General features: G+C 35.6%; 2 protein-coding genes across 11 annotated transcripts in view; both read left to right on the top strand.

The window, feature by feature from the left end:
* The window catches only part of LOC149555526 (zinc finger CCCH domain-containing protein 55-like), a 127,256-nt gene that overhangs the window by 100,714 nt on the left and 10,565 nt on the right, over window positions 1–15,977 (top strand). For 2 of the 10 annotated variants that reach the window (XR_016364502.1, XR_016364503.1), the window contains exon 7: window positions 2,277–2,376. The exons of the other annotated variants lie outside the window; for them this stretch is intronic. The gene's annotated coding sequence lies outside the window, so the exon portion shown is untranslated. The remainder of the gene's footprint in view (window positions 1–2,276; window positions 2,377–15,977) is intronic. 10 annotated transcript variants of the gene reach the window in all.
* LOC149555527 (uncharacterized) lies at window positions 10,926–14,156 on the top strand. The gene is made up of 5 exons (XM_089829607.1): window positions 10,926–12,123; window positions 12,266–12,663; window positions 12,761–12,984; window positions 13,095–13,282; window positions 13,379–14,156. Exons 1-5 carry the CDS (start codon window positions 12,039–12,041, stop codon window positions 13,813–13,815), a joined length of 1,332 nt encoding a protein of 443 aa, XP_089685733.1. The 5' UTR covers window positions 10,926–12,038; the 3' UTR covers window positions 13,816–14,156.

The raw sequence follows: 15,977 nt of genomic DNA on the forward strand, positions 1-15,977 counted from the left end.
CTCAACGTGGGCCGTCTTAATGAAGTTTGCAAAAAAACCAATGTGTTTCTCAACTCTCCCTAAGTGATAATTCTTTTGTTTTGTGTATTCTTATATTTTTGTAGAGAGAGAAACTAATAGTTGCTTCCTTGTTTTTCAGCAAGGAAGCCATGATCGAAGGAATATTTTTTTGTCGATTCAAGTCATCAACGGTCTGCATCACAATCAGTGTTGGGCTATCAATGCTATTTAATGAATGCCTAGCTGAATATTATCTTTGATGCATCGGAGGGTATTATTGGCAGCATGAAGGTGACATGCTCAACCATGAATGAGATAGATGGGACCACCCACCTAAGATCTATGATGATTAGGATTCACCAAGGAAAATGCAAGAGTCAGATTAGCATGAAGTAGTGTATTTGTAGGAAGACACTTGAGATCTGCATTGCAGTCATGAAGTACAAAAACCGAAAAAGATCCAAAGTATATTGTGGTGTGAGGATGTTAATACTTGTCGAGTTCAAAGTACATGTCTCTCATACAAAATGAATTTTGAAGTTTGGAATTGATCCCACAAATGTGTTTTGGAGAGGATAATTCCATATTATAAAAGAGCATCTTAGGGGTTGGGTCATCTCGTGTCCCTAAAAAAATTCTGTTTCTTGTTTTTGTTTGTTTTATATGTTTTTAATAATGTTCTAGTGATCTTAGTGTCACACACTCGCCAAATAGACATTTTTTAATTTTCACATAGAATTCAACATTTTCACGGTTATATACGTTTTTCATAATGTTCTAGTAATCAAATTCTCACTTAAAAGACATTCTTTTGTTTCCACTTAGGATGGAACACATTCACGGTCATATACCAAAGCTCCTAGTGTGTGACATGACAATTTGTTTCTAGAACACAACAATCTATTGAAAGTAGTTTGATTATACATTGATACAATGTGATTTCTTTAAACTAGTTGTTGGTTTATAATGAAACTTTACAAAGGAGACATGTTTAATGAGAATAAAAACATACAAGCTTTGTGTCAACATTTAAATTCATTCCCACGCTCATTTGGCCGTAGGGAGGTTTATGATGAGAGCCACATCACAATTTAATGCATACACTAATGTCATTGCACACATATCATGTGCACAAAGCATTGTTCATCCTAACCTTTTGCACTTACAATTTGAAAATCACCCATCATCATTTGGAGGGTTATAATGAGAGCATGTTGGAGATAGATTTGAACATAGTGTCTTTGTCTCTCACTGTTGTAATGGGCATATGACTTGAGAGCATATAAGATTGTCACAAGTATTCTTATATCTGAACTTCACAGTAAATTCTTGTGTCATTGCTTGTATTCTTGACTATGCTCATTCTTTTGAAATGGCTTCTAGTGCGTATTGTTAGTATTTCTAGCTTCTATGTTTGGGTTGTGTGAATAGGCTGTCTTTTATTGGACTTGTTATCATCACTCTAGTAGCGATCATATCATCAACATACAATGCAATGATGTGGATGTGGTCATCTTGGGGATGCACATAGAGATTGTTGTCTTCCTTCATAACTACTGAAAGTAGATGAAATAACTTTTTTGTCAATTTTCTTAAACCATACTACGATAGCTTAAGCATGTAGAGAGTTTTTTTCAAAAGACAAACAATAGTCTTGCTAATAAAATTGGGAGCTTGGATCGTGTAGGCCTTTGCAAATAAATAACCATTATGAAACACACACTTCACATCACTCTGATGGACCTCTTAGTTAAAGGAGGTAGCAAGAGAGTAGTTGTGTAAATGCTATTGATTTAGGTAACAAGAGCTTATTTGTCATTATAGCTCACACCTTCAATGAAAAATGCCGAGAAACAAGATATGCTTTGTGTTTGTCAACATTACTATTAGCTCCCTAAAAAAATTTCATGTTGGGGCAAAGAATAAGCCCCTACATGTTAATTGCATAGGGGATTAGTATTTTTCTACATTTGGACAAGTAGTTGGTGCAGGGACGTTCTGGGGATGAGCACTTGGAATACCCCTACTTGTTCAAAACATGAGGATGCCTAGATGTTCTTGGGGCATTTGGGGGACTCCCAAGATCCCTCGACTGTGCTAGGGACATTTAGGTATTTTGCGTCGACGATCGACATTCCATGCAAAAAAGGTTTTTAAATTTTTTTAAAAATAAATTTGTTCTATTTGAACCCTAAAATTTGATGGGTCCTAGTTTGGGCTCTCTAAGCCTTTATTAGCCCACTAAACTTCATTTCCATCTGACATTTTTCTTACAGCTAAGAGAGAGGAATGAAAATGACCGCTAAGAGTGATTGGAAGAGTGCAAGTGAAAGAGGAGCAAGAAGAACAAGAGGAAGAAGATTAATCAAGCACAAGGTAGGGCTTTTTAATATTTTTGTTTTATTTTCCAATTTTTATTTCTAAAACTAAATATTGAATGCGTTGTTGTTTCTTTATCATCATTTCTTGTTGAAAGTGTTCTCATTTTTGTTGTTTGAAATTTCTTATCTTTACAATTTGTAACTTGTTTTTTGTTATTTGAATTTCTAAATTAGGCTGAAACTTCAAGCTAGTTTCTTAATATATATTTTTTATTTTCATTTTTTTAAGTTATTAATGAAGCTGAAATTTTTTCATTTTGTGAAATGCGGTGTCAAAATGGCCACTCATAGCTAAGAAAATAGTGGAGATGAGATGGAAATTAATTATCAGAGTGCAAGTCTATTAGAGTATGAACCTGAGCATGAGGCAAGTGATCATGGGGCTGATCCAAAAGCCTAATCTAGTTTTGTTGCAGCAGAACCTCCTTCTTTAAACTGCCCTTCAGATTTTGGCAGAGTTTGTTAGGGGTCATTATGAGTAGAAGTCTCCTCTTAAACAATTTGCAATAAGAGTATCAACCCCAGTGCCAACAAGTAGTGTAAGAAAATGGAAATGCAATTTTTGTGGTGCAAAATGGTTTGGGAGCATGACAAGAGTTAATGTACACTTGCTCTTTTGGATAGGATATAGTGTATGTCTTTTCTTGATGAATGCTAAACATGTCAAGTATAGAATTGAGATAAATGAGCGTTTAGGCATTCCTGATGATGATAGTATAGTTCTAAAGCCGAAGTCTTTGGTTGCTAGGCAACATATTCATGCAATTTAGTAGTCACAAGGGCAGCAACATACTTCTACACATCATGCATTAAAGAGCTAGAACTATGTCAGATTCAACTTCAGCTCTAGGACCTTCATCCATTCAAAGTTTGGTAGAGGAGGGTAGCAAGGGGAAATGCAAGGTAGGAAGTCAAGTAAACTTATAGCTGATTTGTTTAATGCATATGTGAAGGATCAATAAAACAATGTCATTGGTAGGTTCTTCTTTGTCAATGACATACCATTGCATGTAGCTTAATCTGCTTGTTACAAGGAGATGATGTCCTTAGTGGTGAAGGTGGGAAGAGGGGTATCATTTGTGCCACCAGGTGATCACAAATTGAGGAACACGATCTTGGATAGCAAAGTAACAAGATCAATGTTTTGATGGAGTAGATGAAGGCATGTTGGATAGAGTTTGGTTGCAACTTAGATATGGATAGGTGGACGAACATTGGCCATCGTCCACTCATCAATATCATGGTTACATGCACAAAGGGCCCATGCTTTCTGAGGCTAGTTGATTGTTCATGACATCACAACAATGCTGATTTTCACTTTTACGTCCTTAGGGAAGCTATTGAAGAGGTTGGGCCACAAAATGTGACCTAAGTAGTGATAGATGAAACATGTAATGCCACACTAAACATAAATTGAAAGATAAGAAACAAAGAACAAATACCATATTCGCAATAAATTTTTTTTTTATAGTAAATTATCTTTATACAAGTACAAATACACAGATTGAATCATTCTTAATCTGAAAACCTCAACAAGAATTATAATATCATCCCCATATGTTTCCATAATGATGCTAATACAAATCGAGTTCAGTACAATAATGTAATACATCATCTTTTCTAAACACCTATGTCTAACATAGGAATCCTAAATGCTGTTTCAAAAGTACTACAACAGTCATCTTTGGTTATTTGCTAAATAATCTCGAAGCACCTGGAAAAACATACAACAACGCAACACAACACAACAAGGGGCTCAGTACACACTGATTAGAAAAAACAGCGTAATCCACCTGCATACATGTTAGAATAAACATATATAAACCATAATGCAGATATCTGAACCACTTTAACATAGTGCAGTTTCAAATTAATATGCAAGAAGTAAACATTTACTTAAAAATGCAAAATTAAACTCGCACTAAGAATAACCCGTAAATGAATCATATATATACTGAGGTGTCATCGTTATGGCACTAAGATTCTGCATCCGTGCATGGTATGCCCATAGTCAACTCATAACGGTAATTTCTATTATACTTATCATTGATAGAATAGAAATATGCCTTTTTCTCCGTACTCAACCATATAGGTTTAAGTCATAGGTAAGGCCAAATATATTTTATATGAAATTAACCCACCCCAAATTATTTTAAAGTTATCACTGATTTAATCAATTGAATTAGAATAAATCGATATTCAGCCACCTCGATATACGTTCATTACAGTTATCCTTATAATACACATCAAGTAGATATTCTAAGAATGCACAATTACGAATAACAAATCAGTTATTACATTCTTCATCTTTTGATAAAAAAACTCATCTTTTACTGCCACATTCAAAAATAAACTTAGATTATTTTAACAACAGAAATAAGTACTATATTATTACGCTCTCGTAACTATAACTAAACTATTACACCGGTTTAATGATAATTACCAGTCGTAACACTATACTACTTACTCCTACTGTCAAAGTAAACTAAATTTATCCTTTGAAAAGACCAAAAAACAATAAAATAATGTTCGTATGATATTCTGATTTAAATTGGCTAACTTATATCATAAAGCTGCCTTTCACAAAACAACTATCCATTTCATTTATGGACTGAAATACATCTAGATAAATTAAAAAGAATTCTGTTTCAATATAACATCCCAAACAATCCATGTTTAGTATAAAGATACTCAACAACAAAATCAAATATAATTAAATCCATATACAGCCAAATGATCCTTTACCATGTTATGGTATATCCAAAATACGATTCACAAAAGTGCAATTTAACTTTCAGCATGCCTTTAACCAAAAGCCATTAAGCTATATAATCCTTATACAATAAAATACATACCATCTGTTCACATGACAACCATACAGATATTGATAATACAGCATCCAAGACAAATCAATTTCTACAACCATAAAAAGAAGTTTATGCTGTCGCAACTAAACTTATACTTTAAATTCAAGTTCCCAAATAACTGTTTGACGAATTGCCATGTCAGATATTAACCGACAGCAAGATCTAAATTTCAAATTATCAAATGAATACTTTGTAACAATAATACGATTTCGAACCACATTGCATTTCCATGATAATGACAGTCGATAGCTTTACTATGCTATTAAGCATTATACAACACTAAAATCATTTCAATTTTTATTTTTTTATTTTTATAGTACTCGTTCTATAATCTTGAAGGTCAAACTCGAGTTTTATCCCTCCAAACCCATACAACTGAATAAACAATGACAACACCTTAAACAACATACAGGTGACTCTATGTTACGGCTTAAACCTTAGATCCTTGCAATAGTATGAAATTGTAAACACATAATGCCTACTGATTTAACTCAATGATACCACATAAAAGCTCAAACAATTCACACTAACATATTCTTATAAAAACTCTTTTTACATACAACCGAGCTCAAACAAACACCATTATTTTGAAAAATGGTCTCCTATGCCGTTAATCCTAATGCCATTACCATCAAAAGTCACATACAGTTCACTATGTTTTTCCTCATCTTTTCAAACAACGGTTCCAATTAGCTAATTTGTAAAACAGAGTAACTATGCCCTCCAACAGTCATGAGACTGCAACCTAATACGTGCACATGATTGTGGCAGAACCACACATACCAATAACTCGAGATACAGGTTCTATCTAAATTCGGCCCTGACAAAGCCATAATACCAAAACCACATACAGCTAACTGTCTCAAAATGAGGCCCCGACAGGGTTTAACACGAACAAAACAATATACCTAGGGCAAAGCTCGAATATAAAACTCATCACTATACCCAATACGGTATTCCCATACTCCACATCCAAAGGTGGGTATCTACAGGGCATTGCACACAGTGCCTTGCTCTGTACATATCCATCTTTGAATGTAGATTCACATTATAAGATCAAATAACCACTTGCAAAATGCTAATCTACAACATAATAAAATTACAAACAAAAAGAGAGTAGGGTAAGGAATTGCCCCTACGTGAGTAAAGAAGATGGAAAACACTTCTGCAATAAAGCTCGAAGCCAAAGCCCAAAACCCAAATCCAAACCCCACTTCCACAAGACAGAGATTGAAGAACTTGCTCGCAACAGAGGAAACAATTTCCAACAACAAAACCCGAACCATGAATCAAATGAACTGACTGTCAGCAACTTCTCAAATCTCTGTCTCATAAACACAAAATCTCTTTCCACAAGACCCTCCATAATGTCGATTTTCCAGCATCAAGGGCTACAGATGCTTAAAGATCAAAGCAATGCGGCCATATTTCCGACCCTATCTGAAAAGATAATCCACTCAAACAACGAAAAGATCAACAAAACCCATTAAACCATAATATCTCATTAATACGCAGCTGCCAGATTCATTGCACTGAAGTTCACCACAGCGCCGTGGATATGGCAGTTCCATTTCCACCGCCATAAGTTTGGCAACGATTAAATGCAGATATCCCATTAAAAGATATGCTTCAAAAGCAAAGCAAAACCCCTTAGGGTTTTTTATTAATAAAACCTCCTTTCATAACCAATAAAACAATATGAGATGCCATAAATCCATTCATGAAAGGTATAGCCACGGGTTTTAAGCCCATTCCAAATAAATACAACACATAACATAATGAAGCTATTGGTATTTTTTTTTTAAAACCCTAATCACATAACTAGAAGAATATAAATGTATATATATATAAACAAGAGAACCTTTTAATACTTATCATCATTTAACACAACTGTAACATAATCATCTTAACAGAATATAATTCTTTTAATTTATTTGAATCAGATCGAATTGTTTTATAACAATATGCCTAAGCAAGAAAAACTCTTTCTGCATATCATAGATTTGACATTGGCAATTGAATAACCTAGCAATGTTTGCAAATTAAACACACCATAACAATCTGAAGTAAAATTTCTAACATAATTCCTAACAGAATTGTTAAAAATGTTTACACAACAATATTCTAAAAACAGTGAAATCAAACATAGAAATCTGAGATAGCAATATGTTCTGAAATAACACATGTCCCAAGACATTAACACCAAGTTCAATAGATAAAAAGAACGTATCATCAGAAAGATACTATAACCACAAAATCCTGATAAGCAGTAAAGTCCAAGAAAAGGTCACGCATGACAAAACATGTGTGCAAAGCTATAGTGAAGCTTGTTGAGGCAGCCTAAAGACATATTTGGTGGACTGCATGTGTGCATGCTATGATCAATGTACTCAAGGACATGGGGAAGAGATGCAAGAGATGTGCAGTTGTTGATCAACAACCACACTTGATGTGTACTTTTAAGGAGCATCAGGAAGGAGTTCTTGATACAAGAATGGAATTGGTGGGTTGAGGCCAAGATAGAGCAGGGGAAGATGGTGAAGGAGACAGTGCAAAGTGAACAATTTTAGAGTAATGCAAAATATATTGTCTCCATATTTACTTTGGTTTCCTAGGTGATCGAGTATGGTGATGGGGATGTACCTACCCTTGTAGAGGTGTATGAGTGCATCGATTCTATGCTTGCCCTGATTGGGCTTTTGTGCGAGAGAGGGACCCCATTTAAGCATTCTACAATGAGCACATCCAGTCAATCATTTAGCGCAAATGGGAGAAGATGAACACTCCTTTGCACGTGGCTACGTGTGCATTGAATCCTAAGTAGTACATGGCTAGGCCTGGTAGAGTTGCACCTATTTAAGATGATTAGGTGAAGGTAGGTGCATTGGTAAGATGTATGATGTTGATAGTGTTGACAAGATTTGCTCTAAGTGGACATAATTTGCCACTCTTATAGGAAATTGGTCATTCAAGATTCTGTGTACTACTTCGAGCTTAGTATCTTTAGTTTTACTATTGGGTATGCTTATGACATAATGTTACCAATGCTATGTTGAATGCTAAATGGTTGTAGTTAATGATGAATTTCATTATGTTACAGGTTACTTGGATGCAACAAAGATGTGTATCAAAACTATGACACAAAAGCATTTGATTTTGTGGTGGAAATGTCATGGATTACAAAGGTCAAAGATTACCATAGTGGCCATTTTATTGCTATCTCAAGTTTCTACTTCCTCAATTGCAGAGAGGAACTAGTTTCCTTATAATTTCATCGACTCTATTAAGTGGGATACACTTACCTCTTAGAGAGCGAAGAAGCTAGTTGTTGTAGACAGTGCCTTGCATATCATGGATCACAAGACACACATGTACAAGGAGAGCCCAACGACACGATGGGATGTATTGCTTAAGGAGCCATCTAAGATTAGAGGGTGAGATTGCAACAAACACAAATGCAGGGCTGGATGGTGTTTCTTTGAAAAATCTTGACTGTGAGGACTCTAGTAGTTCCAACAATGAGAACTTTGGCGTGCAGGATGAATAGAGGCCTCCCTTCACTACATTTTTGACATGATTTTGTACTCATTTTGATATTGGTCATGATTGATATCATGCTACTCATTGTAATCATCTTTATGATATTTGATAGAACTTTAGAAGTGATCTGATATAAATCCTATTTGCTAATAATTTGAATTTCTATTTGACTTGATTTTTTTGAATGTTACTATTGAGTATGTACTATGTTACTATGTTGAATGTTGAATGGTTGTGGTTCATGTTGCAATTTTTTTATGTTCAAGCATTCCAATTTGGTATGTTATACTGAAACATCATCTAATAACTAGCAGTTCAAGTTCTACATGTATAGTATACAACACCCCACCCCACACCCTCCGCCATTGCTCTTGCAATTTTGCACCCTAGTGCCAGTATTAATGTTCTCCATTGGAGAATACGAGAGTACAACAATAATTTATCTATTAACATATATTTGTAGGTGGGAAAGTGAGCCACATGAAATTGAACAGCATGTGCAAAGGAAAACTTGGGAACTGAAGTATTTGTCACTTCTCGTGATTGTAATTGAAGTAAGATGAAAATAGTGAGGACAAAATTTGGTGAAGCGAAATGGAGCGGAAAGGAAATGAACCGTACTTATGGTGTAAGATGAAGAATAAATCTAACCTTTTTGCTCCAATAAACATATCTTAGTTACTTGGAGGAATTCCCAAAAGAGTAGGAGAATATATTGTAGGTTGGATATGACCTATGCTAGTAGGGATGTCTTCACCTTTGATTAGACCAATTATAGTAACAAAAGTAAGGTTTCCCCTTGCTCCCTATATGATCACATTGCATCAGGGCCAAGATACATGTGGCTAATGCTAGGTGTCAAAGCTGTATTAAGGTAGGTTAATTCCTTCTAAACACCAATCTGCTGAAGGATGAAGATTGCGACAAGGCAATTTTTACTCTCAGAGAAATTAACAGATGGATGTAAAAAATAAAACAGCTACTGAAAGATGGAATAGCAATATTAAAGGTTGAATTACTGTTTTTTCAGAATAGAGGGGAAAAAGAGCTTTAAATAGGAGAGCAGAGAACGACCTTCAGGAACTTCTTTCTAAATCGATTAAAAGAGCTTCAAAGGGATTCCACCAATCTAAACTCAATGAAAACCTATTAGCCAAGAACAATCTGAGAAGTTTCCAATCTAGAGAAACCCAAGGATTAAGGGTAAGAGACACTGAAGCAAACAACTCTCAAAGGTTCAATGCTAGAGGAAGATGTAAAAATCCATTGAATATGTTGAAATGCTTGGTAGAAATAATAAATGGAATTAAAAAAATTAATAACAATAAAACCCCAGGAACTGACAACATACCAATTAGGTTCTAAAAATAATATAGGTTGGATAAGTGAAGGCCTATTACAAGCTATGTTCCCCTGATTTTTTGGGACAGGGACAGTCGGACGGGTTTCGAGGATGACAAAATTGTTTGCCGATTTTGGGGAGTCGGGGGGTGGGAGGTGGGGGATGGTAAATGGGGACGACTATATAACAATAGGCAAAATTAAAATTTATTCAGAAATTTAAAATATTTAAATCAAAACATGGATAAAGCATGTACTTATACATAATAGAACTTAAAATATAAGAATCAGCAGAATTCATATACCAAATTTTTATTTTTATTTTTATTTACTGGTGAACGCGGCCTGTGACGGATTTAAGCGGCAGTGAGTGTTTTTTCTCATTCTTTCTTGTATTTGCATTGTTTAGAACCTTGAGGAGTGAAGAGAAGAAGGTTTGGAGGCATTCTTGGCTGATTGCAAGTGATTCAAGGCGGATTTGAGTGGATTGTAGAGGATTCTAACCGATTTTAGAAGACAAATTTCTTTCCATGTATGTTCATCTTATCATAGTTTGAAAACTTTTTATAGTTTTATAACAAATGTTCTTTTGTTTTTGTTGTTTTTGGTAAATGTTTTCAAATCATTTAAAATCATTTTGGATCATTTGAAACCCTAGCTTCTAAGGATATGGTTGAAGTTTGTTGTTTGCTAAGGATATGGTTCAAGTTTGAAGTTTGAATCATTTGAAACCCTAGCTTCTAAGTTCTAACTTTGTTTATTCATTTCTCTATATATTTATGTGTAGGGCAGCGGTCAACCATTAAAAAAATGACAAACCCACAAGAAGAGTGGCCACAAACACCATGCCCATCTAGATATGTAGGCACTCGGCCTAAAAATGCAAGAGATAAGGCATGGCGGTATGCCTATGAAGCTCCAAATCCAAATGATATTGGGAAGGTGATATGCATTCCCTGTGAGAGAATTATTTCTGGAGGCATAAACCGCCTCAAATACCACCTTGCAGGCATAAAGAAACATGACTCAAATCCTTGTCTCAAGGTAACTGATGAAGAAAAAAGATTCATCCATGCCCTACTTGCAGCTGCTGAAGAGAAAAAAATGAATAGGGAGAGGGCAAAAATAGCTATTAGGGCAGCCATAGCTGAATCTGAAGTAGCTCCTTTTGATATGCAAGAGGAAGAAGAAGCACTTGAGAACATACCAGGATCTCTTCGTGGCCCACGGATCCGCAAACAAAATTTCTCTTTTACCGGTTCCACTTCTTCTACATCTCCTACTTCTTCATCATCACCATCCAAATCCCCATCAGGGATAGGTGGTTATTTTGTGCCCAGGAACACACCTGGAGCACAACCATCATTAGAGGGCACTGCATGGTTTAAGGAGGTGCATGAGCAAATTGATATTGCAGCAGCTGATTTTTGGTTTTTCAACAATATCTCAATGAATGCCGTTGATAGTCCCTATTGGGTCAATATGGTGAATGCAATGACAATATCAGGCAAAGGGTACAAGCCGCCTAATCGCAAGGATATGAATGGAAGGTTAGTATTTTACTATTTAGTAATTGTAAATAATTGAGATTCACTTTAGTTCATTGTTATATTTTAAATCTTAATTGTTATAACTTATTTCCTAATTTTTTACTAACACTTACACTTTATTTAATATTACACTTAAATTTTGTAGGTTGCTTGACAAAGCGGTTGGTAGGGCAAGATTGTTGATAGAAGACCAAAAGAAAGAGTGGAAGAAGTATGGCTGCACCATTTTATCTGATGGGTGGACAGATGGAAGAAGTAGAACCATTATTAACTTCTTGATTGCTTGCAAAGATGATGTGGTGTTTTGGAAATTTGTCGATGCCTCCAACAAAGTGAAAAATGCAGCCACATTGGCTTTAATGTTGGAGAATGTTGTCATGGAGGTGGGAATAGAGAATGTGGTGCAAATAATCACAGATAATGCAGCAGCATATGTGGCAGCAGGTAGATTTAATTTTTTATATTTGAATCAATATGAATCATGAATGTAATGCTATGGTATTATTCAATTTAGATTTGATGTAATTTGTAAATACTAAATATGGAAAGTTTGTTACTGATTATTGATTTTTTGCTAATCTTTTAGGTATAATCCTCCAAGAGAGGCATCCCACACTTTTTTGGTCACCTTGTGCAGCACATGTCCTTGACCTTCTTTTGGAGGACATAGGAAAACTTGATTGGGTGAGTCCAGTTGTGGAAGATGCTAGGCAAGTCACGAAATATATCTATAATCACCCATGGGTTCTCAGTTTGATGAGAAAAGCCACTAAAGGCAAAGATTTGATGAGACCTGCTATGACAAGGTTTGCAACGGTCTTCTTGACGTTGCAAAGTATTCTTGACCACATATTGGCTTTGAAGCAAATGTTTGTGTGTGCTGATTGGGTTGCTTCACCTTACTCAAAGAAGCCCGAAGGAGAAGCTGTGGCACGAATAGTCTTTGATGATAGCTTTTTTGCAAAGGCTAAGGAGATTGTGGAGGTAACTTCATTATATTTTTAGTGTATTCAAGTTTCATTTTCAATTCATAACTTACTATGTTATTAACTAATTTGTATTTTTCAAATTTCAAATGTAGATGTCTCTGCCCCTGGTTCTAGTCTTGCGCGCATGTGATGGGCAGCAATCCCCAATGGGAGGTCTTTATGAGGCCATGGATAGGGCGAAAGAGGCTGTTAGAAGTTACTATCACGGGGACGGTCTCAGATTTGACCCCATTTGGGAAATAATTGATAGGAGGTGGAACAATATGCTCCACCAACCTATTCATGTAGCAGGCTACTTCCTCAATCCCAAATTCAGGTACTATGATAATTGATTGTCCTTGAAGTTGGGATTTTAATAAGTCTTTATTTTACTTTACTTTTTAAGGTTGTGTAGTAAGACTTGATATCATTTTCTATTTGTTTTAGGGCTGATGATTCCTACTCAAATCCTAATGGAGAGGTCATGGAAGGTCTCTCTAAATGCATTGAGAGAATGATATCAAGTGAAGAGGAGAGAGAGCTTATTGTGACTGAACAACAAATCTATGTGGAATCAAGGGGTCCTTTGTTCTCTTCTATGCTAGCAAAGAGAGCAAGATCTACTCAAGCACCAGGTAAAGCGTCAAACTTTAAAACTTTTGCTAATTGATAAGTTGTGCTTCTGATTTTGTTTTTTATTGCTTTATAACTTTTAAAATTTTGTTTTGCAGATGCTTGGTGGGCAAGTTGGGGTGGCAATACCCCCAATTTAAGGAAATTTGCTCTCAGAGTCCTATCCCAACCTTGTAGCTCATCCCATTGTGAGCGCAATTGGAGCTTATTTGAGTCCATCCATACAAAGAAAAGAAACAGAATGACTCAAAAACGGCTTAATGACCTTGTTTATGTGCACTATAATCTTAAGTTGCGCATAAAAAAGTCACAGCTCTTAGAACTACCTGGTCCGCTTGATCTAGATGAGATAGATCCTTATTCTGATTGGACAACACAGGAGCCAAGTCCATTGTTTACACCAGATGAGATCGCTGATTTGGAGAGGCAGGCCATGGAGGGGGATGCTGACACTGATTTTCAGTTCACTATGGATGACATTGAGGATGAGGACGAGGATGATGGTGATTCAGGCGAGGATCAGGCATTACCATAAGGAGGAGATGCATCCTCTTCTAGGACGTCGAGCCAGTCAGTAGGGACGTCGAGCGAGGGGGCACAGCCACAGAGTTCACAGTCACGCAGCTCACGCCCTATCCCAGTGCGGGGCACTTCTTCTAGGACTAGACCCCCTCGCTTTCCTGCTAGTGCAAGTGGAAAGAGGAAGATGTGATTGACATTGTATTGATGTATTTAGACTTTTAGTATTTACTTCTAGTTTGACAGATTGAAACTATTTAGTAATTTACTATTTTGCTTCCTACCATGAGCATTCTGCATGAGAATGCAATTTTGTACGCATTATGCATTTATATATATCTAAACTTTGTTTCTTTCTTTTGTATTGTCTTTAATTAACTTATTAGATGCATCTTCTCATTAAATTTTGCAAAATAAATGTATTTTTAATTAAATTTCAGCGGTTTTTTAGGTTCCCGAGTTTTTCCCGAGTTTTTTTTTTAAAAATCGCCGAGTTTTTCCCGATTAAACTTTTGGGGGGCTTGGCGAGTTTTTGCATTTGGCGAGTTTTCCAACTATGTCCCCAAGTAACCGAGACATTTTTGGGATGGGCAAAGCTGAAAATATATTGGGGACATGTTCCCGGGTAACATTGATTACAAGTCTTCAATGAAGTCATAGACAAAGGATCTTGACAGTCTGCCACAAATAAAGTATCATTAAAATATTGCCTAATGATGGGGGAAATCATTTATTAAATACTAGAGACTGATATAAAATATTGGCAAAAATATTGGCTTTAAGATTGGTGAACATCCTTTCCAACTTTATTTAGTCCAACTCAAACTGGTTGCATTAAGGGTATATACATATTGGAGGATCTCATTACATGTTTGGGAAGCCGTGGATTGCACAAGAATTTCCTACCAGAATATAGGTATTCTATAAATTGACTTTGGAATGGCCTATGATAGGGCTGAATGGTCCTCCGTAGTGATGGCCTTAGAATGCTTTGGCTTTCTAAAATATGTTTCTCAAATGGTGAATACTTTTTTGAATGATGCTGTAGCCCAAGTTGAGGTAAATGGATCATTGTCTAACCAGTTTCCTTTGCAAATGTCTATAAGGCAAGGTTGTCTCCTTGCTCCTGTTTTTAATGTAATATCCTCAAATGCTTTATTTTACATCCTTAGTATTCCAGTATATCTCCAAAGGTAAAAAGTGTTGTCTCTCTCCAATGGGAGTGAGCTCTTAAACATGCTGTTTGGAGATGATACAATTTTATTTGTTAAGCTTGAAGCAAACAATGTAAACAACCTTATGCAGAAGCTATATTTGTTCAGTGGTGACATCTTAACAAACATGTTGGGTAACTTGGCCTGCAGTTTTGTGTAAATCCCTGTTCAAAAGATTTGTGGGAATGAATAAAAGGTAAAATTGATAACAAGTTGAGTCAGTTTAATAAGCAACACTTATCCTTGGCAGACACTTTTTAGGTGTGTTAAAAAATGCTCTCCTCTTATAGTTTGTGGTATTGTACTACTATTCAGTAGTTGTCAAGTAAATGAAATTCAAAGAAGGATCAAACAATTCCTTTGGTCAGGTGGTAAAGGAAATAAGAAGCAGCATGTTGTTAAATGGCAGTGATGTTGCATAGAAAAAAAGGTTGTCTGGGACTGAAGGAGGTTAAAAAAACATTGTGTTGCCTTACTGGGTAAATGACTACGTAAAGCTCTAAAGGACCTATTTGCTTTTGAATCTGAACCTGTTTACTTTCATTACCCTCTTTGTTGGTCATTTCTTTCTTTGAAGACACAATTGCAAGTGCAAACATAAAACATAAAAGCAAAAGAATAGGTTTGAAGTCTTCAAATCTTTGATGGAAATTTTATGAGAGAGAACTGTCATCAATGCAAATGAAAAATGGATGGTAAACCTACCTATAATGATTTAGTTTTGACGGTCTCTTGTCTTCTTCTCATTGCTGTTCTCTGCCTGTCTTGTAAAATGCAAAGTGACAAAATTAGAGTTCTTCAATTGTTTTGTGTGACGTCCCTATTGAAGTAAGATATGATGATAAATAAATAATGATTAGTAACAATTATAAACAACAATAATAGTTATAATTATAATATAATATTAACTGTAATACTAATTAAATTTTATTATAATATAAGCTAAAAATATAGACATTAGTAA

The sequence above is a fragment of the Cupressus sempervirens genome, chromosome 5 (genome assembly GCF_028749045.1).
Source record: "Cupressus sempervirens isolate cs-2001-9-10 chromosome 5, ASM2874904v1, whole genome shotgun sequence".
NCBI lineage: Eukaryota > Viridiplantae > Streptophyta > Pinopsida > Cupressales > Cupressaceae > Cupressus > Cupressus sempervirens.

Excerpts from the sequence above, each read along its gene's own strand:
- LOC149555527 (XM_089829607.1), top strand. The coding sequence starts at position 12,039 with ATGTTGGAGAATGTTGTCATGGAGGTGGGAATAGAGAATGTGGTGCAA. Across the intron at positions 12,664-12,760 it reads AGGCTAAGGAGATTGTGGAG|ATGTCTCTGCCCCTGGTTCT; the intron begins GTAACTTCATTA and ends TTTCAAATGTAG. Across the intron at positions 12,985-13,094 it reads TTCCTCAATCCCAAATTCAG|GGCTGATGATTCCTACTCAA; the intron begins GTACTATGATAA and ends TATTTGTTTTAG.